This window comes from Hydra vulgaris, chromosome 09, assembly GCF_038396675.1.
Source record: "Hydra vulgaris chromosome 09, alternate assembly HydraT2T_AEP".
In the NCBI taxonomy this organism is placed as follows: domain Eukaryota; kingdom Metazoa; phylum Cnidaria; class Hydrozoa; order Anthoathecata; family Hydridae; genus Hydra; species Hydra vulgaris.
The window spans coordinates 46,830,001-46,853,947 of record NC_088928.1 but is presented as its reverse complement, the minus strand read 5'-3'; the positions used below and the strand labels follow the sequence as shown (position 1 = coordinate 46,853,947).

At 26.6% G+C, this 23,947-nt stretch overlaps 1 protein-coding gene across 1 annotated transcript in view; it reads left to right on the top strand.

Moving 5' to 3' along the window:
• Positions 1 to 19,913, top strand: part of LOC100213064 (DNA-directed RNA polymerase III subunit RPC7-like) — a 49,454-nt gene extending 29,541 nt beyond the window's left edge. Inside the window, exons 5-7 of the mRNA XM_065805895.1 lie at positions 16,943 to 17,025; positions 17,113 to 17,220; positions 19,481 to 19,913. Coding sequence (XP_065661967.1) covers positions 16,943 to 17,025; positions 17,113 to 17,220; positions 19,481 to 19,567 — 278 coding nt within the window. The 3' untranslated portion in view covers positions 19,568 to 19,913. The remainder of the gene's footprint in view (positions 1 to 16,942; positions 17,026 to 17,112; positions 17,221 to 19,480) is intronic.
• Positions 19,914 to 23,947: the final 4,034 nt, after the last annotated feature.

The window sequence follows — 23,947 nt, the reverse complement described above, 5'->3', positions numbered from 1 at the left end:
AAATGGCAGAGGAAGGAGTACTGGAATTGATGACCTGGCCTCTCCAGAGTTCAGTTTTGAATAGAATTGAGCATGTTTTGGATTACCTGGACAGAAAGAAGGTCGAACATGCTCCCCTAAATGCTGAAGAATGTTTCAAAGCACTTCAAAGAGAACGGCACAACATACCCCAGGATTTTATAACTAACTTGTATGAATCTATTTCCCGGCAAATATTGGCTGGGATTGAAGCAAAAGGAGGACACAGTAAATATTAAGAGTTTTTTATGAAGTTTGACATTAAAAAGTTTGTAATTGTTCCATATTTTGTGTGAAATACATGTGTTTTAATAAGTTTATAATTTAGAACTACAAACTTAAATATTAGAGAAGAATTCTCCGGGATTTTTAAAAAAAATGAAAGTGTTTCAAAACTTATCCACAGCACCGTATATATATATATATATATATATATATATATATATATATATATATATATATATATATATATATATATACATATATATATATATATATATATATACATATATATAAATATGTATATATATATATATATAAATATATACATGTATATATATATATATATATATATATATAAATATATACATGTATATATATATATATATATATATATATATATATATATATATAATATATATATATATATATATATATCTATATATATATATTTATTTATGTGTATGTATATATATATATACACATGTATATATATATATATATATATATATATATATATATATATATATATATATATATATATATATATATATTATGTATATATATATAAAGTAGTACTTTATATGTATATATATATCCAAAGTATATATATATAATATATATATATATATATATATATATGTATATATATATAAAGTAGTACTTTATATGTATATATATATCCAAAGTATATATATATATATATATATATATATATATATATATATATATAATATATATATATATATATATGTATGTATACATACACACACAGATATATATATATATATATATATATATATATATATATATATATATATATATATATATAATATATATATATATATATATATATATATATATATATATATATATATATATATATATATATATATATATATATATATATATATATATATATATATGTAAATCACTTAACATAAATTTTTTTATTTATCACTGTGTTTTATAAATAAAGACTCATCCGAAATGAGTGATCAAATTAATAAAACTTCAATTTATACCAAAAACTAAATTATAGGAAGTCGCATGTCTTAAATACTGTAAATTTTCACACATTTGTGGAATATGTTGACACTATTATAAAAAGAATTCTTTAGAATTGATTACTTTTGCTTTTTTAGAAAAATATTTTTTATTTTGTTATATTTTTCATAAAGCAGGGGGGGGGGGGGGAGAGTTTAATGTAATTATTATTTGAGCTCACTTATTTTTATAGTTTTTTTGGAGAAACTTATTTTCGTGCCTGCATTTAGAAACTAGTTCCGATTTTTTGTTCAATAAACATTCTTGTTTTGCATGTGTAACAATTTCAAATTTTTCTTGTTGGCATAGTATGCATTTTTTGGATATATTGTTATATGCAGGTGCTGTTTTAAGGATGGACCAATTCAGTATATAATCATCAATATTTTTATCTTTTAATTCCCATATATATTTTGACAGCATGGTGTCTTACGAATACTTTTTATTTTTAAAGGATTGCTTATGATAGGCAAAACATTTTTTCCATTCACTCTCTGTTATGCAAATATATTGTTTATCAGGTACATTTTTAGAGGAAACAACACATTTATATACCACATTTTCGGATAAACAACTTCCACTCATTGTTCAATTGTTTTTTTGTTTACAATTACAATTTTTTGTAGTTTTTTTATTTAGGATTTCTTTTTTATGTTTAATAAAAAATTGTGACCTTTTATAATTCTTTCCATATTTTTTGTGCAACTGTAGCTAACTTTAATTGTATTTTGATTTAAAATTTTCTGTAATTTATTGGAGGGCTGGAAATGCTTATTGACTAAATACTAAAAACACTTTTCCTATTTTAGTGGAAACGTTTTTGCTATATGGGGCATTGAACCAAATTACATTTCTAGTTCTATTTTGCTTTTTTGTATTCTTTTTTTCAGGTTAAAATTTTTTGTTCAAAATTTTAAAACCCACTTTTTTTAAGGGCGTCTTCAAATATTTGTTTTGAGAAATTGAATACATTTTCATTAGAGAAATTTTGGTTTAGCCAAGCTGAAATTGTGATTTGTTTATGATTTTGGGGTGGATGATTTGAGCTAATATTAATGTACAATAATTCAATGTTCGGTTTTTTGAAAGGCTTATATGAAATTTTAGAGAGGTTAAATGTGATGTTAAGAAAGTTCACAATTCTTAAATTTATGTTTATTTCGATTTGAAAGCCAATATTTAAAAAGTTTTTGTAATATCTTTTCTAATTTTATCGAGCTGTGGACCATATTTTTTATGCATTACTATTAAACCATTGTCACGATAAAGGCCTAAATCATTTATATTGATTATTTTTCTTAATAAATCTAAAATATATAGTCCAACAAATTCACAAATTTCTGCTCCATCATAACTGCTCATTGTAACATCAAAGCAATCATGTATGCTTTTCTTTTTCCAAGTTTCCTTATTAAAATAAAGTAAGGTTTTTCTACAATGTTTTATTATGTGAATTGTTTCTTCAGGAATAACTGTGTGGTTTTTTGCAAATTCAATTGTTTTATCTAAAATATCTGCAGTTATTGAGGGGTAAAAATCATTAATGTCAAATTGAATAAATGTACAGTCATTTTTATTTTCGGTTATGGAGAACCAATCTATAACATTATTATAACTATTGCAAATTTAATTTATTTCTAAGAATATTATTAATTTTGTCCAATTAAATTTTGCTTACATGTCCAACCTCACTTTTTGAGGGAACCAATAACCTAGAAGGACGTTTGTTTTGAAAATTTGGTTTATGGTCTTTTAGTGTTACGAAGGCTTGGGCAGGGGCAGTTGATTTGATTTGTTATCAAGGTTTATTCTTTTGACAATACTTTGCGCTTCTAAATTAATTGCATTTTCCATATTTTTCGGGGCTTTCTCATAACTAGTAATATTGTTGCGTAAAATATTTTCATAGTTTTCTGTTGTGAGTTGGTAAATGTTATTTATTTTATCAGCAAAAATCAAAATATTAAGGTTTGATTTAATTTTTTCAACATCTAATTTTAATTCTGTTTGAAATTCGTTTTCTATAGGGCGAAACTTTATTGTTTTAATTAAATGCAATAGGTCATATTCAAAATTTTCCAAATCAGGTATAAAAGGTGGGGTATTTTTTGTTTTAAATCCATAATTATCATTATCTTGGTTATTATTAAATACATCATCTGTTTGTTTTTGGTTTTAAGAAAAAATGGGCTTTCCAACAAATTCTTTTAATAAGATAAATAGTATAACTTTTTTCATCTAATATAGGTATATTTTTCAACGAATAAGTGAAATTATTAGTTTCTATATTTACATGGAATGTTAAAATACAAGTAAGAGTGCTCAACAAATGTTAATAAGGAGCCTAATATATTTTGTATCATTTTCGTTTCTGATGAGTCTTTATTGATAAAACACAGTGTTAAATGAAAAAAAAAAATTTGTTAAGTGATTTTCTACTACTTTATAATTGCTCTGTTCTTTTAAGAACATTGAGCACTCTATTTTGTAGAATACATTTTAAAATTGTTTAAATATATATATATATATATGTATATATACATACATACATACATACATACATACATACATACATACATACATACATACATACATACATACATACATACATACATACATACATACATATATATATATATATATACAATTATTATTATTTTTTTGCATTATATCAATCCTTTTTATTGGGTCTAAGTAGCACAGCACTCTGACATTGTTTTGCTGAAGGTGTTTTGAAAAAAAAATTCATATAAATTACAATGACAAATTTCAAAAACAAAGAAATATTTTGAAAAATAGTTTTTTATGATATCAAAAAAGAAATATGTAAGAAAAAGTCAGATAATTTTGAGAGATTACTGAATTTTGAAGAAGGCTCTGGTTGTTCTTCGTTAAAGTGGTTTATCTTTGGAAAATCATTGTTCAACAATTGCACAAGAATATCTATCTTCTTTTTCTTTTCTGAGCACTGCACAGTGGGTCTAAAGTGACATTTTCTAGCCAAAACCTCTAAAACCAAAATTTTTTTATTTTTTTTTAAATTAGAAACAGTTTATTATATTGAAAAACATAATTTGTGGAAAAAATAACATTTGTTTTTTAAAAACTTCAAATTTTATTACATAATTACGCAAATTATTAAAAAACTCATTTATTTTCCATTTATAAAAAATTCCGTTTTTACCCAACAAAATTAACAACAAGGATATTATTTAAATTTATGTTTTACGCAGAGTATTCTATCGTTGACTCTTGCAATAGTTCAAGTACACCAGATGGTAGATTTTTTTTTTGTTATGTATCTTCTTTCTTAATGTGCAAATTAAAGGATCAGATGCACATAAAAGGCGATGAAAAAGGTTTATATTGTTTTTTTTCCGATCGCATTTTCTTGTAAAATTTTCACGAAAAATCTTAAAAACCTTATTAGTAGCCTCTTGAGCGTCTTTAGAAAACATACCTAATGGAAGAGTAAATAGTTCGATGACTTCATAGCCATGAATCAAAATCTTATGAAGTGTTTGGGTCATAGGATACCAAGGGTACAGGAATACATAGAGCGAAGCAGTTTCCCAACAGAATGTTTTAAATTTGGATGAGTTAATTTCATAACCACTTGGTATTGTGGCCAGAATAATATGAAGCCTTTTCTTAAGATCTACATCGATGTTCATTATACTAGCTGAGACATCGTATTGCTGAAAAAATCGCCTAGCTGTGTTGCCATCGTTTGATGTACCTGCCCCACCTATTCTCGGTTGGTCTATGGCAAGACCTATCCTTCTTCGAAATTCAGCACAGACTTCAAGCTTTCTCAGTTTAACAATATTTTTTTCGTCTTGATTTCTAGCCTGCCACTTCATAATCTGCATCTTATAAAAGATATGGAGTATACATTCTAAAAACCTTATCCAAGCATGCAAAGTTGAAACGCCATGTTTTATATTGCCTTTTAAAGTTTTTTTTTGAACAACTAAAGATAAATTGTTCATTTCGATTGGAGATGCACCACACACTGAACAGCATTGGTATGAGTTGGTTGCTGTGGAAATAATAGTTTGAATTTTTCCATCTATCATTGTTAAATTTACAATATGTTGTATTTCAACTTCATTTGTTGTACCGTCCTCCAATAAAACAGGTACAACAGATAATGTTATCTCTTTAATAGAAGCCATAATTGACTCATATTCTGCAAGAATTACTTCATTTGATTCTTTTCTATATTTAAATCTCAGAGGTCTGCAGTAATTAGTTGAAGATGGTTTCGGATTTCTCCAAACAACCTGTTTTTTGTCATCTTTGAAACAATATAGTTCTAGAGGAACCAAGCAAGTTATGAAAAGTGATTCATTTGTATGAAGTTCACAAGAAACATCTGACAGTTGTTTATAAACAGATTATCCTGTTGCACCATCAAAACCAGCTTTGTATATTATAAATAGTTTAATACAATCATTAAGCACAGGTGAATTTAACACAACACTATAAGCTGAACATATTCTTGATGTAGTATGAAAAAGAAGAGCTTGTAATGAAACCTCTGCAGAGTAGTCACTGACCTGAATGTTTTCAGGGTAGCATTTATTTTTAGCCTCTTTTACAATATGATAGGATGGGTATAGAGAGCTGAATGGAAGAGCATTGTTTCTTAAATGCTGATAAGTTTCTTTGGATAAATTAGCATCTAAGACTAGCGCTAATGATTGTTCTGAAGTAAGTGATTCTGTCGATAATTCTTTGTTGTATATTTTTTTAACCACTTTTGCTTCTATAAACCTTTTATCCTTTTTCAAACTTTTACTTGCTGCATATAAAAGTTCGTTTAAATTATATTTACTCAAAAGCTCTTTAATTATGCGATCTTTAGTTCTTACAGACGCATCTTCAAACAAAATCGAAGGGCGTCCACCTTAAAGTATAATATTATTTTATCAATTATTAAATCGTCGTAATAATAATACAAATAAATTATACACATTATAATAAATTTACGCATAGTTAAAGTAAACATACCACAGGTTTTTGTTTCTATTTTTTTTTTTTTTTACAGTCAAATATAGTTTGGTTTAACCAAACTTTATATCCTTTTTCAAATACTGCACTTGTTCTATTCGATCTTTTCCACTTTTTTTTTAGCTTGGTAAATGAATTTCGAAATAATTGACAAGTTATCATTAGATTCTGCAAAATTGCTTTGGGAAACAAAACTCAAAATCTTTGCATGTAAATCATCATTTTGTAGTAAATTATTTTCCATTATATAATTCATAAGACATCTCCTATCCATTTTTAAGAGATTGTCTGTTCAATAAAATACTTTTAATTTGAAAGAAAGTAATTTAAAATGTTTTTAATAAAGTAATTTTTTTACGAGCAGTAACTATGAAACTATGTTTTTTATCGATTACATATAAGTTTATTGTTTTTGGAAATAATAAGATAAATAATAAATATTATGTCCCAAACTTGTACTACGTAGAAGTATATAATTCATATTTTATCACAGTCTCTGAGTTTTTATTACTTTAAAACGGTAGCATAAAAAATTAGGAATAATGGTTTCAATGCGATCTAAATGTTCATTGAGCAAATACGAGGAAGTTACTGGAAAGCAATTAATTAATTTTTTTTCAGGAAGTTACTGGAAAGTTTGTAAATAATTTTTTTTCAAGGCAAATTTTTATAACCCCTGTTAATAAAAAATGTTAACGTATATTATTTCTTCTAATTTCTTTAAGTATTCTTCTGCATGATTTTTTAAACTAAGTTAACAACTCTTAATTTCATCACAGTATACTAAATAACATGTGTTCAGCTAGTTTTAGACAATATTTCATTTGACTTTTTATAAACATTTCTTTTCAGTGAATACGTGTGGTTATTGAATAATATTTCTTAGTACAATTTGTACTGTTTAATACTTTTTTTTAAAAAGTTGTAATGATGTTTTATTTCTAGTAAACTTTTAACAGCAAGTGAAGCTGTTGTTGTTGATCATAGAATGAATACTTTAATTGATTCTAGTGTTGATAGAAATGACGGTTTCCTTTAATACCTGAAAGGTCAGAGGTCTGTGACAACTCATGTGCATTCGTGTAAAATGTATACTCGGAAAAGTACTATTGTAAATTCTACATTGTAATTAAATTTAACATTAAAAATAATAAGTCTTTATCTTTATAAAAGATTTATAAAATATATTTATAAATTAAACAATATTAAAAAAAAAATAGTTTATGAATAAAACTTAAATATGCTGTTTGAAAAATTTCTTTATTTTAAAAAATTTAAACATTTAAATTTATTATTACTCAGCTACATATCCAGGCCGATTTTGACACTGGCCCCCAAATTTCTGCCCAAACTCTTTATTATATTAGCACCGAGTTTGTCATACAAAAAATATAAATTAAAACAATTCTTAATTCTTAATAAATTAAAACAATTCTTAATTGTCTTGCTGTTTTGTAATAGTAAAGTTTGTTATGATTACAAAACTGTTTTTAATGTCATTTAAAAAAAACAATAAACAACTTTTAGAACATTATAAATGTATTTTAAGTCAATCAGAATGATTAATTCGAATTCACATTGATTTTTTACAAATGTATTAAAATGTAAAATGCACATTTTGATTAGATTAAAATATAAAATGCTTAGCATTTTATGTTTTTATAATTTTTTTAATAAAAACATTAACTTGTTTTAAAATCACTTAATATGAGTTTCTCCTCCGCTCACATTTTCATAACTATAATTTAAAAAGAAAATCAGAATCTAAGTGACAAATAGAAATCATTTTTACTAAAAACTCTGGTCCACCAAATAAACATTTTACCATTATAGCCAACATGGTTTTAACAAGGATAACGGGTTGATCAGCAGAATTTCCAAATAATATGCATCCATGATAAGTTAATGTGGATTTAATATAAACTTTATCAACCAGCAATATACATTTACATTGTGTATTTTCAATACTTATCATAAAATTTTTCAAAAATTTCAGACTATCTTGTGATCCGACTTTAGAAGTGATTCTTGTCAAAGTTCGAATACTGGGTAATTTATAATCATTAGAAATTTGGCTGTACAGAGACCTGGATATAGCAAAATATTCAAACGCTCAAGTAATTATATCAGGAGAGAAGTAAATTCACCAACTTCCTTTTGAGATATACAGTCCATATGTTTGAGTAATACATTTTTTTTATGGCAAACATCTTTATTTTTTAAGTAACATATGATTTCATCAAAAACTGACTAATTCTAACAACATGATGACATTAAAATGGGAATACTGCATGATGACCTAAGATGAAACAAAGTTAATGTTAAATTTCTATTAATGATAACTAAAAACTTTGGAATACCACATACACATTCTCTTGACTGAATGTAAACAACATTATTATTGTTATTTATGTTGTATACAATAAGATCATTACTATGCAAGAGTCTCTCTTTTATGCTATCAAATCGAAAAGAATCATGTTCTTTAAAGCTATCTAGTTCATCTGATGTTGTATTTCTTATACTGGACGATGACAATTTTGTTGTTCTGGGTTTAGAAAAAGGTAAACTAAGACAGCTAGCTGGTATGTTAGAAAAGACAGCTAGCTGGTATGTTAAAAAAGACAGCTAGCTGGTATGTTAGAAAAGACAGTTGGTGATTCTGGAAGATGTTCTTTTCCACGATAAAATATAAAAGATTTGCAATCTATTGGCCAATGAAGTCGGCAAACCACAGTGTACTTATTTACAATCAGATTTTTTCTTGGGATAGCTTTTATCCACTTTTTTTTTTCGTATTCATCACAAGGAAATCGATACGCGGCACCTTTTTAGTTGATGACACATAACCACTATTACAGCATGGAACACAACATTTTCAAGGCATAATTAATAACTTTTTGTTAAATAAATATGTTGCACTTTACAAAAGCATTAACCTTAAACTGCCATTTTTATGTTGCAGATTAAATAACGCTACACAGTCACTTAAAATTTGTGTTTAGACCAATCGCTATTGATTATAACCATCGCAAAACAAAAATATTTCATTCCATGTAAATCTATCGATATAGAATCGGCCTCCAGTCAAAAGATATTTTATCGCGATGTCAAACCTGTATTTCTAGAAGGCTATGCTTGCTATGCTATAACTCTGCATTTTATGTTTTTGTACATTTTTGTAATTACTAACTGACTTTTGTACTTAACTTTTGTAGTTACTAATATTTGTTTGCAAAAGTTTATAAAATACATTTAGCTTATGTAATATGGGTTGACAAAAAATATTTGTAGAAGCCAAAACAAAAATGTATCCACATACAAATCTTTGCACAGTAAAAATAACAATGCAAGTTCTGGACAAAAGTCAATTTTAAAAGCATTTGCAATTAACCAAACTGCAAAAGATACAAAGCAAATTTGTGAAGAGGTAGATAAGCAGTTAATTCCTGAAATAAGAATAAATGAAAGGGAACTTTTTATCGGGCATGAATCAAATGAAAACATTATCCCTATTATCAACGAATCTTTACTAGATGGATGTATGTACATGCAATGGTGGATCTTTAGGGGGTTGGGGCTATCACTCTCCCCTCTCCTTAGACGTTTTGGAAAATTAAACACAACATGTTGTTTGAAAATAGAATTAATCAATATATCAATGTATGAATTACATATATATGTTACAAAGATTTATATTCTAATGAGTTAACTTAAAAAGTTTTATAACTTGTCTTGCCTGCTCACAAATCATTAAACCTAAAAATTACCTCCTTACTTAATTAGATGGTCTGGATCTGCTCCTATATTTCTATTTTCTGCTATTTATTCTGTAAAAGATCAAGGCTGATTACGTAGTATTTGTAAAGAGTATGGGGGTACTCGAGAAATGTGGAGAACTAAAGGCGTCAAGCTTTTTGAACATTTTCATTGGACATTTACTGCACATCAAAATTCAAAGAGACACTGGGATGCTGCCAAAAAGCGTCAACAGGTCAAAAAAATACTTTCAACCAAAAGAACTGCATACAAACAGATGGTAGATGGCAGCTAGCAATACGAAATTGCAGGTAAACAGCGCAATTAAAGCATAATAAAAAAGTTTTCTAAAACTATTTACTTTGTAATTAAAAAGAACTAGACAGTTAGAAAAACTTAAGTGATATGGTTGAATTTATTCAAGATCTTGACGATAAGGAGATTAAAATAACTAGCAAAGAGCAACATACACATCAGCAACTAGTGTTGATCAGTTCATCAAAATAATAAGTAATAAATTAGATAATGAGGTTTGTACAAAAATTGTTTTGGCCCATGACTTTAGTGTTCTTGCTGATGAGATAAGTAGCACGGTGGATTTGACTGTCTTTTTAGTTTTCATTAGATATATCGGTTCTGATTCTTGTATATTCAAGAAGTATTTCTTGGTTTAGCCCAAGTTATTGGAAGAAAGGATGCGCAAACCTTATGTGAAAAAAAATAACCAATTTAAAAATCTAAATCGATAGATATCCAGCAACTGTGCTACCATGGCTTTGATGGAACTAACACAATAATCGGAGTGCATATTGGTTTACAAGCTAAGCTAAAAACAATTTTCCCCCACTTGTAGTATATTAACAATTGTTGTCGTTGTTTAGCTCTTGTAAGGATTTGATGTCCTAATTAATTTTGATGCAAATATCTTGAGGGTTCTATTTTGGACAAGGTTTGAACAAGTTATAAACAGCTTTAATGCAGTTGTTAATGAGAAGTACGATGTGGAGTTGGACGGTCTAACATCAATTATTTTTGCTTTTACTAGCTGATGTTTTAGTCTCAATAAATAAATTTGCAAAGTTTAAAATTGTTGATTATAAAATGTCTATCCTTTCTACTAGGCCTCAAATGAATCTTTTTAGTCTGTTTAGAAGAAAAATATATTTACATATTGTTTATTAAATGTTATAGTTATAACTAGGAATGCGTAGTCCCAAAAAAAACTCTGAATTAGAAAGTCATAATAAGATTACTCCTTCCTAGTGTTTGATATCTAGGAGCTCAAAAAATAGGGAATAATGGAATGGAATACTAATGGGAAAAAAATTATAAGGTAAAAAAAAGACATAAGGTAAAAGGAGTTATTATTGTTTGAACCCAGAAACCTTAGGTATAATGGTGGCAAGGACTCCAGATCTCCAGGCTTAAAAACTATAAGTTCCAAGTCATTAAACCTTGTGAATTTTTTTTTTATAGCAGTAAGCATAGCATAAGTCAACCAAAATGTTTGGAGCTTCTGAAAACTACAAAGCTGGAAAAAATAGAGATATAAAGCCGGAGTCATTTTGGAACTCTGCATCACTAGTTATAACACTTCACTTATGAATACCTGCAAAAAAAGGTACTCGTGGGAGAAGCAATAAGGAAATAAATTTGATTTTTTCTTTATATTAGTTAGCAAATAAAGCATATAAATAAAAATTAGTGGCAAAAAATTAGGCAACGATGTTGAGGTTAAAGCTGCCAATTAAACATTAATGTTTTAATTACTATGTTGTTTAATTTTTTTAATTTTGTTTTGAAAAATGTAATTTAATGCAATTTATGCAATCGCTAGACATTAGGGTGAGGTATATTATATATATATATATATATATATATATATATATATATATATATATATATATATATATATATATATATATATATAAATATATATATATATATTTAAATTTGTCTTCTAAAAAAAAAACCTCCAAGTGTAGTGCCCTCCAATAAATGCCCTCCTGTAGACAGGATATTTAGACTGGATGCCTCAAAAATTAGATACATCATTGTTACTAGTTGTTTCTTAAAACTTTCATAACACATAAAATTATCATCTTATGTTTGTTTTCTCACTATTTAGTTGTTTTCTTAAATGAAGGGACAATTGTTTATGGGTGAGTTTCTTAACAGTCAAAAAAAAACTAACAACAATTTTTTTATTATTATTTTGGCTTGACAAAATATTTGCATTCTACTCATAAACTAGTTAATCATTTCATGATGTTCATTTTGTGATCAGTCTAAAAAATTAATAATAATGAAAAAACTTTTGTTAAAAAGCAATTTTAAAACTAAAAAAAATCGTCTTTTCATAAATTTGTTATAATAAAGTTTACTAAAAAAATTCTTTAAAATAATTTTTCCTACAGGATTGATTATGGTATATCTGGCAATGTATTTATATACAGTTATAAGCATTAAGCACTTTTGTATATTAGCTCTTTTGTAACAGAATGAAAAAAATTTATTCATTTGAAACTATGAATAAATAAAAGTTATAAAACAAACAAATAAAAATAACTTAAATTTGATAAAAATAATTTTCTTTAACATAGTTGGAAATTTTAAAAGTAAAATATATTGTAAAAAAGAGCATTTTAAATCTTAAAAAAATTAAAATTAAGATTAATAAAATAAATTCAAATTTAATAATATTCAATAATAAATTTAGTTTAAATATAATAAAATAAATTTAAATTAAAAATTTTTTAAAACAGATTGTAGGAAAAAATTTATTTCGCCAACTGATTTTTATCAAAAAAATTATTTCACAATTGCAATGAAAATATTTTGACAAAAATTAATTAATGCTTAGTGTTTTCCGCATAAACTGTTTCAAAAGACTGTTTAAATATTCGAATTAATAAAAGTTTTGGCATAATGTAAATGAATTGACGTGTTAGTAAAATTGCCATTTCATTTGTAAAATGCATACAGCTTAATGCTTTTTAACAAGGTCTGCATTTTGTGGTGGTTGTGGTAGACTGTCATCATGTGGGACAGGTGCTTTAGATGGTGGTAGGTCTGAATATTGAAGAGCTTGTCTCCCTTTAGCTTTCCTGTACTTGTAATGTCAATTATTCTGTAAATGATTATGGAAAGACCCATTTCAATGGGTCTTTCCATAATCATTGCCTTTCTTCTACCTCGTAATCAGGTTGCTAGAGTTGTTTGGGTTCCATATATCACATGAAGAGCCCATGGTTTGTCTTGACCACCTGTGGGCATTCCAAAATATTTTACGTACGCTATCCGAGATGCGCTACCTTTCATGATCTTATATAGTACCTGCTTTTTAGTAATATAATATCCTTATATATAGCAAAACATGCCAGGAAATTTTCAACATCCTCTAGTAGCCATTATTAAAAGAACATAACTTACCTAATGTGTTAGATACATATAGTAACTTAAGATGCTTATAAAAAAAACTCTTTGACCATCCAAAACGTTTTTTTTATATGTTTTATGACGTGGAAACAGAAAACCTCATTTTGAAAGTACTTATTAATAGTGTATTTCGCTGTATACAATATATGTATTATTATGTGTTGTATACCACTATTTTTTTAACCTCATCCAAGCCTAGACTGCAAGAAAAGCACACAAACAATCTCTTGTCAAAAAGGTTTGTGAGGCGCTGATGTCGTATAAGTGTTCAATTGCTGGTTTGCGCTTAATAAAATGTTATAACTTTAAAACGGTCTACGTTTTAACTTCAAAACGGTCTACAAAAAATTTATACATTTTTTAAATTACCAAAGAAAAATAATTATTAAACAATAAAAATATTAGGGGAGAGTATGCACCCATGATCCTAAAAATCCATCAGGCCAATTTACTGAATATATGTTTTCATTTCGATCTCTAAAGTAACAGTACATAATAGCAAATTTTATACCTTATTATAATTCAATAATCTTTTTTTTACCAGAATATTTTAAGTAGATTTAAAATTATAAAAACTAAGAACCCTCAATTGGGATCATGGGTGCATACCAGTATGCTCCCATGATCCTACCTATATGCACCCTTGATCCTATGTGTGTATACATGTTCTGAGATCAAACTTATACCATAAATGTGTAAGAATTATTTTTAAGTCGTCAAAAGTATGTCTATAATAAATACCAATAAAGTTATTATTAATTTTACTACAAATTTATCTTTCTTAAAAGAAAAAATCAATGGAAAAAATGTTATTTTTTGCTGAGACTCAACGTTTTTTTTTTCATTACATTCAAGATCAAGTTTTCTTTTCCTTGTCATGAAGATCTTATTTTGCTTTTCATATTTTTTCTTTTTTGACTGAGACTTTTTTTCATTTCCTGAAGCCTATTTAGTTCATTTCGAACAGGGGTGTCTGTGAGTATTCGGGTACGCTGACGCTTACGTCCTTTAATGAACTTCCTTGATCCAGCTTTCGGAAATAGCCTAATTTTTTCTAGACTTGCTTGATGAGAGATATTAATAGAAACACTGGATAGTTGACTTACAGGGTCAGATATAGGCTGAATTGGTAATACACTACAAGCTGGCCTTGATGACAGACTTGACATCAATGATTGATTAAAAGCTGGGGCATGAACAATAGCAGAAACTGGATCAATAACACCTGGAGATGGGTTAGCAGTAATAGGTTATGGACAGTAATAGGGTTCAATTCCTGCCACAGCAAATCCTGCAGAAATGTTAGACAAAGTAAAAGCTTGTGCATAAGCTTTCCTTACAACTGCAGCTATATCATATATGGTCATCGGTCTTGGATTAGATACAACCCAATCATCACAGGCTGTATTGTAATAACGTTTCAAAGGCCCATAAACTGACCGATCTAATGGCTGCAGCTTGTGACTACAATGTGGTGGAAAGGACAGCATAGTTATGCCATTTTTTTTAGCTAAATCTAAACACACGATTGAAACATGGCTCTCATGGTTGTCAAGAAGTAAAAGCACTGGATTAGCTGGTGAACATTTCACATTTTGAATAAAATGTTTCATCCACTCGAAAAACATTGCACAATTCATCCAGCCAGATGGGTTTGCAACCCCAACACATCCAGGTGGACCACCATTTAACATACTTCCTTTGAAATGAACTCTTGGAAAAATAAAAAATGGAGGGATTGAGTTTCCTATTGCATTAACTGCACAGCAAACTGTTACCAATGTCCGTCTTTCTGCTGAAGTTATCCTTCCAACTTGTTTATCTCCCTTTTCAGCAATTACTTTAACTGGTTTTTGAACGGTTGTAAGACCTGTCTCATCAACATTATATATGTTTTGTGGCTGAAATTTGTGTCGCAGACGAACATCTTTTAGATTGGTGAAAAATTCTCCGACTGTATAACGATTAAAAGCAGTTGCTCATGCCATACTAGTAGCTTCTGGATTTCGTAAAGATAACTCATTCCTACGTAACATAAAACCCCGAAGCCACTGTTTCCCAGCAATTTGTAAAATTTTCCAGGATTTAGGAATGCGCTTAGAAAGAGTCATTGCAAATTCATAGGCAAGTTTTCGTGTTGTTTTGGTTGACAATCCATAGTGAAGTTTTGAAGCCCTTAAAAGATAGTCTGATAAAGATGTTTCTTCTTCGTTGGTAAAGATTTGCATGGTAATGAAGTTAGGTTTGCAGACTGTACTTGGATTTAATTGACATTTCCTTACATATCTCTTAAGTGTCATTAAATTGATTCCCCTCTCTTTAGATACACGATAAACTGTACAACCATTAAGAACTGCGTTAACAGCTGCTCGCATTTCATTTTCATTAACTTTACCTCTTGGTGGTCTATCGGTTTTTCTTTTTTTATGATACACCATATTTAACTGTAAAAAAATGAAAAATATTTATATAGTTTTGCTATATTCCTAATTTTTGGAAGAACATTTATAAAGATTTTTAATTATTAGAATCTACTTTATTAACAAACACACACACACACACACACACACACACACACACACACACACACACACACACACACACACACACACACACACACACACACACACACACACACACACACACACACATATATATATGTATATATATATATATATATATATATATATATATATATATATATATATATTATATATATATATGTATGTATATATATTTATATATATATATATATATATATATATATATATATATATATATATATATATATATATACATATATATATATGAATCCAATTATATTATATAAGAGTATTAGGAGGACAAAAAAAACACAAAATAGTATAAAATCTACTTTTAAGGCTACATTTTGGAAGAAAAAAATTTATTTAAAAACAATATGACATATTGTACATGTTACTTTATTGGTTAAACATTTTGTTTGTGTGTGTGTATGCACCTTTGATCATAGGATCAAAGGTGCATAAACGCATCAGGATCAAGGGTGCTAACCCGCTCAGTTTTTACAAAAATTCTTTTTTTGTCATATTAGATGCTTCCATAGCTTACCAAAAGCAACCATACAAGAGGTGAATAGTTTAGTTACAAAATGACATAAGCAAAATTATTCAACTCAAAATAATATTAAAGATGTGGGGTTCCTTGTAAAAGTAAAAAAATTACTTTTTATCGTCAAAATCAAACTCTTTAGAAATAAATTTAATAGTGGTCTACTCTCTAACCAAAACACAATTAATTTTGAAGATGCGATATTTATAACACGCTGTTTATCAGCCCTCTTTAATAAGTTATGTAAGTAAGGAGATAAGGCTATAGGATCAAAGGTGCTTACGGATCAAGGGTGCAAGTTCTCCCCTACAGTGAGCAAAATTTTTGTTAAAATGTGTAACATTGTGTTATTTAGCAACTCAAGAAAAGCCTATAAAACAAAAAGTTAATAGACTTATTGATGATCTTTCCACAGATGACATTGTGCAAAAACTTGAGGTAGTTTTCCCATGATTTTATTATGTTTTGTTTTTTTCTTGAGAAAATAAAACTTTTTGATGAGTTATTTTTATTTATTAATCAAAGCTTACAGAAGAAATAGAAAAAGAAGAAGGAAAAGAAAAAGGAGAAGTAAAAGAAAATGAAGATGATGAAGCTCAAGATGAAGAAGAGGAAGTTGATGTTTCAGAAGATGTAAAAAGAATAAGTTTTTCAATTTTCAATTTTTTTTTTATGAATTTTATATAGTTTTAGTAAATAGCAAAGTTTTTAATTATTTTACTTTCAATAATTCAGATATTTTTTACTTGTGTGTGTATATAATTTTATGTTTACTTTAATGTGTAAATAAAGAAAGGAGAGCTTTAGCGCTTGCTCTTGCCCACACTTCCTTGAAACGGTTTACAGGAGCAATTTACAGCTCTAGCAAAAGTATAATTATCATTGTATCTTAAATGAAAACCAGTCATATTTTTTAAAAATAAATAAATTAATTGCATAATAAACTACAATGCTTTTGAAAAGGCACGGTTGTTGCAAAAAAAAAAAAAAAAAATTAAAAAAGAGCACTGATTTGATGAATAAATGTTTTTGATTAAATTGGACTATTTGATAAATAGAAAATTATTACACTCTAAATTATATTATTAAAATTGTTAATTTTTATTTTATGTAATGAGTTTTAATGAATTTTATATATTAATTACTTTAATATTTTATCAGGCTTGTCCAGGAAGGCATGTAATTTCATGCCATAATATGACCTCACAAATAGTACTTTGTTTTGACGAGTTGACTACAGTTTTTAACATTTTAAAAATATGCTGAAATAAATGGGTTTTAAGTTATGTTAAAAATAAATAACTTCAATTCATTTATTTTTACTAATGCTTTTATATTAGCAAAATGCTTTTAAATGAAGTAATTTATGATTTTAATTAAAGTATCTATGAAAATTATATAAGATTTTTTTTAAAAAAAATTCTTATATAATAAAAAAATTCAAAATAAATTTTTATAATTTTTAAGCAACGATTTTAAAAAACGATTGTCTCTTTAATAAACTTTATATAAGAGTCATTAAATTTAATACACTCGAAAAGAAGAAAAGTTTTGTTGAGAAGAAAAAAAAAGAATAACTTTTTTGAAAGCTGTTTGATTTAAATAACTTTGATCTTTACTTATGTGTTTATATTATTGAAGCGCATTTAAGTAAAGTAACAAATCACTGTTAATGATTTTCTATATAAAGTATTAATGAATATTATATATATTTTTTTTTATAGTTACTTTATATATATAAATATATCATGATTGAGTAAATTTTAGTTTTACTTTTTTGATTTTAGTTTTAGTTAAGTTATTTTAATTTTATTTTTTTTTACGAAGATTTATTTGCTTCTTTTAGGATAAGTTTTTGTTCTAAGTTTCTATATAGGTAAAATAATTTTTTTAGTACATTTTTAAAATATATACAAATTTTCAAAACATCTTAACAGCCGTGGTCAAGTTTTCAAAATTAAATAGTTTTTGCGTGGTCATATTATGGCGTGAAATAGCATGCCTTCCTGGCTATGTCTGTTTAATTCGCTTTTAATATGGAATTTTTAATTGTTGTAATAATTTTTAAAATGCCTGCTTTCTATTACAATAAGAAAAAAATAAACATTTTTTATAAGCAGTAAAAACTTTAGTAGCTCTTTGTTAAATTTTTTTATTAAATAACTAATGTTGTTAATAAGTAAATGGATAGCTAGTCTGAAAACTGCAAGACAATGGTTGTCTGAAGAATTTTTTCACAGTCTTATAAATGACGCTTTTTATGTATATTTTTTTGTAACATTAATGTTTCAAAAATATGCTTGTAACAAGTATAAAACCAAATTTTGTATTTAAGCAATTTTTTTAATGAATAAACAGATAGCTTGCGCAAAAATCAAAAGCTCTCGTAAGAAGCTGTTTAGAAGAGCAGCTCACATGGCTAACCATGTTTGTTTTAGGAGAGCTTTTCTCCACTCTTGCACTCATTTACTCCTGCCAAGGCCTATCAAATTTGTAATTTTAACTTGTATTTTTAAATTTTATTTGTAAATGTAATATTTGTAAAATGTAAATAAATATTTTACAACTATCATATCATGTGCAACAACAAACATCTGTTTTTATGTACAACAGTACTTAAGCAATTTGTAAAAAAAAATTATCAAAGGATTAGTTGTCTATAATCAATAGTTTTGCATTTCAAAAATAATGTATGTAATTAAAAGTTAAAATAATATATGTAATTAAAAAATAATATTTGAAATTAAAAAATAATATATGTAATTATAAAAAAATATATGTAATTTAAAAAGCTATAGATGAAAAACTAAATGAATGAAGAAATCAAAAACAAAGAATACTTCAAATATGCAACGTTTTTCAATAATGCAGTTAATATTTTAATTTTCTTTAGGATAACGATTACAATTTCGATTACTATGATGATGGTGGTGATAATTATGCAGATGATAATGATGGTGAAGAAGGTCCAGTGTACTGAAGGGTTAATTATGTGTTATATTATGTTGCTTTTATACTCCATACAACAGCAATATTTTACAGATACCTATACACTCCATACTATGGCAATATTTTTTAAATATGGCAAATTTAACAATTAACGGGAAAGAAACATTAATTGAAAAATGATTATATAAACAGATGTACAGATGTTATAGATGATGTATATGATAGATGTATGATAAGTTTTACAACAGTTGCAAAATTTGGATAGTAACCAGACTATTGCTAATAAGAATTAAAGAAATCAACCACAATAACTCCCAACAACAACTTTTCTTTATACAAGATTGCTCAAACAATTTTTTTTAAATTCTTTTTTTACCTAGTGTAATGCTATTTTAGGGCTTGTGATGAAGAAAATCGTCAAGCGTGTTATATCGCGCTAATAAAATTAGAATATGTTTTCATCGAGCGTGATTATGTGCGCTTGAGATAACGTCGGTGAGCGCGATCATGAAAATTGCTGAAGGTGATGCTCATAAAAAGCTTTTTATTTTTTATATCTTTTTTTATTTGTTACATAATTCTTTTGTCAAAAAATGTTTGAATTAGTATCACACTCATGAAACTACTTCAATGAAGTAGATTTTTATACTTCCAAACTTCTTGTATATTGTCAGATCGCGATTTTATTTTTAACTATTTATGATATAAAAACATAATATCAAACAAAAACGCAACTCCTTATTGATTTAGTATTGAAGTATAATTTAGTGACTTAGTTTTGCTTCATTGTTTTGATATGTATTTTAAAATGTTACGCTGTAAACTTAATTAATGGGTAATGGTTTTTATAGTTTTTGATATTTTTTATTCAAATTAATTGTTTAATTTTTTTTTTTAATTTCTTTTTTAAATTACGTTTTTTTTGTCTTAAAAAAATAACACAAGAATAATTTGAAAATCTTTTTTAAAACTATTCATTATAAGTTAAATAACAGATTTTCCCCTCAACTGTTGTCAATGGTGTTTCTTCTTATACATTGTCGAAACTGAATGCAGCTAATTCATCAGTCATGTCTTTATCAGCACTGTCTATTTCATCATTGTCATCAAAAATTTGATTTGTAATCAATGTTGTTGCTTTAGTCATATAGTCACTTGAACCACTCATCTCTTATTCAAATAAATTTCTTTTGCTTGCTTTTTAATCAGGGTTATTTCTTCTTTTGACCAGCTTCCATGGTTTCCTAATAACATAATGCTATCATTTAGAGTGTCGTGATTCATAGATAAATGTTGATCTGATAATATGCTAGTTACTGCGCTAAATATTCGCTCCACGCTTGAGTTTGATCCGGAAATTGCGAAGATAATTGATATAACTTTTAATAAATTAGGAAACTTTGACTTTTTGTACAAGAATGTCAACCTCCAAATTTCTCTTGTCTGACAATTGCGTACCATTGCTTCAAGATTGGTTCTTGAATGAATCAAAAGAAGATTCCATTCTTGGAAAACTAACTTTTCATTAAAATTGGAATGTTCCAATGGTGTTTTAAAATGCGTGGACAAAAACTTTATTTTTTCCAAGCCAAACAGTTTAATAAATGTTGACATCGTTACTTTGTTTCCTTTTCGAATGTCCTTGATTGCGAACATTCTAAACAACAGAATCGTTTTAAATTTGAGTTTAAATAAATAATAGTTAATAAAAAACCTATACTATGAACAAAAACTAATTTTAAAAGTTACTCTAATATTAATATTTATTTTTATTATTAACGATGTGTGGAATATTACAAACAATAAATCAAATAAATCTTACTCGATATTTTCACAAGATTAAAAATACTCTAATTTTCTATTCTTATTTTATTTGCGCATTTTTGTATTCACATTGTGTTTCCACGTACACATTCCATTATTGAAATTAGTGACTATTAACAACTTCAAACTGCTCATTCAGTACGTTAGTGCAAAAGAGAACGACTTTTTTATATTTTATATCAGTGCTTTGATAATAGAATATCTTTAATAAAAAATCTTTTTTAAATATTTTATGAAAATAAAAAAATAATCCTGAACTATTGGACGAGCGTTATTTTATATGCTCGTTATAACAGGGGCGTGGTGGCTCTAAAAAGCCCATGCGGGATTTTTATGAAAAGGCCTATATATGCGGTATTTTACCATATATGCTTGATGTAAAGGCCCATACAAAAAAAAATATGTATATGTATGTATTTATGTATGTATGTATATATATATATATATATATATATATATATATATATATATATATATATATATATATATATGTGTGTATATATATATATATATGTGTATATATATATATATATATATATATATATATATATATATATATATATATATATATATATATAATAACTGACCTTATTCTAATAAATCATCAATACAAACTAGCAAGTTGAGATAACACTTTTAATTATTAATATTGTTTGTAACACATTAGTAATTAATAATATTTGTAGTTATTAATATTGTAATTATTAATTGTTGTATTTGTGATTTGTAATTATTAATATCGTTTCTAATACTTCAAAATAAAAAATGGTAACAATACCATGCAGCGACCACGCTTTTGTTCTGATTTTCTTAAAACACAATTTACCGCAAGCAAATACGATTAGTATTTTGTTTGAAGAATATAGCCTAACACAAAATTAAAAAATCAGATTATAATTTTTCTATTACTATATAATGATATATATTTTAATGTATAATAATATAAATTTTTTTAAATTATATATAATTTTTTTTCTAAAATAATTATTGAAAATCTTCAAAAATAAGAAATTCTTTTTATAGATAGTTTATGCTTTTGTTTAATTCAGTGTTTTAACTTTTTTGAACATTTTCGTGTAAACTCACAACAGCAAAAATGCCGCTCTAAAAATGGTGCCGTTATTAACATAATTTAAACATAAAAGTTTTTATAACGTAGTTTCATTTAGCAGCTACTAAATTGAAAGTATTTCATATTTTTTCCGAAAATGCTATTTTATTGTTTTTTCATTTCAAAAATAAAACAAAATTAAAATAATTAAAATAAATAAATTTAAAGCTATGAAATCTTTATAATTTATTTTAAACTTACCTAAAATTAATAGTAATAAAAATGTGTCGTAAATAAGTAAATTGTTAAGGTGTAATATCAAATTGTATTTGAAAATATTTGCGGTACTCCCACACCTCAATTAAAATAAATTCGTTAAATAATATGGTTTTACGCTATTTTTAAAAGGTTTTATTTGTGTATTTATAGTTCATAATTCAAAGTTTGCATAAAACATATCTTCTTTAAATGTACTTTTTGCACAGCCATCATCTTTTTTTAAATCTGTCTGAGGACAGGATATTACGGGGTGATTTGTTTATTAACATACAATGATATAAACTGCATAAAAAAAAATAACTTCATTTATTATAAAACAAGTTTATATCTGTTTCAAAACGTTACAAAAATGCAAAATATGAGTTCGATACTTATTTATATAAAACTTAATTTAAAATTTAACACTACAACATTTTTTTTTAAATAAATTAAAACGCAATACAATTACTATATAGTAATTGTATTGCGTTTTAATTCATTTAAAAAAATATTTTGGGGTTAAATTTTAAATTAAGTTACTTTAAGTCCAACAATAATATGGGTCTGCGGACTTTTTTAAATTTATTTCGTCAACATTACCATCGTTAAAAACCGTTTATGAGTTCATAAACATTCTTATGAAAAAAAAATCATAATACATCTTCAAATATCTACTTTGTTTTCAGAGCAATATTATTATTATGCAAAATACTAATATAATTGCGCTCAAAGTTGAAGACTTTAAATCAAGGTATTAATAAAATTTAATTTGTGCAAACATAAATATTGTGAATGATTGTGGAACTTCTTTAAAATGTAGAAAAAATTAAAATTTGCCAAAAGGCCCATATTTCGATTAAAAAGTGAAAAGCCCATGCGGGAATCCCGCATAACCTCTGGGGCCACCATGCCTCTGCGTTATAAGCTAAACAAGCGTTGTTTATCCAGCCTAGAGCGTTTGAAATACCGTTTACGGGCGCGTTTTACGAGCAGAGCGCGATCACGCTCGCTTCATCACAAGCCCTGCTATTTAATTTTAATATAAACTTTTCAATATGTTGTGAGTTATTAAATAATAAAATCATTGTTACATCCTTGTTTTCATAGTAGCAAACGCTATTATGAGATACAGCTTATGTTTACATCAGTATCGGTTTCAGATACAAGTACTTATATAACATCAAAAAGAGGTATTAACAAAATCTTGCATTCTGCCACATGCTGATAGGCTGCCACATGCTGATAGGGTAGACATTTTATTTGTTAAAATAAGTTGAA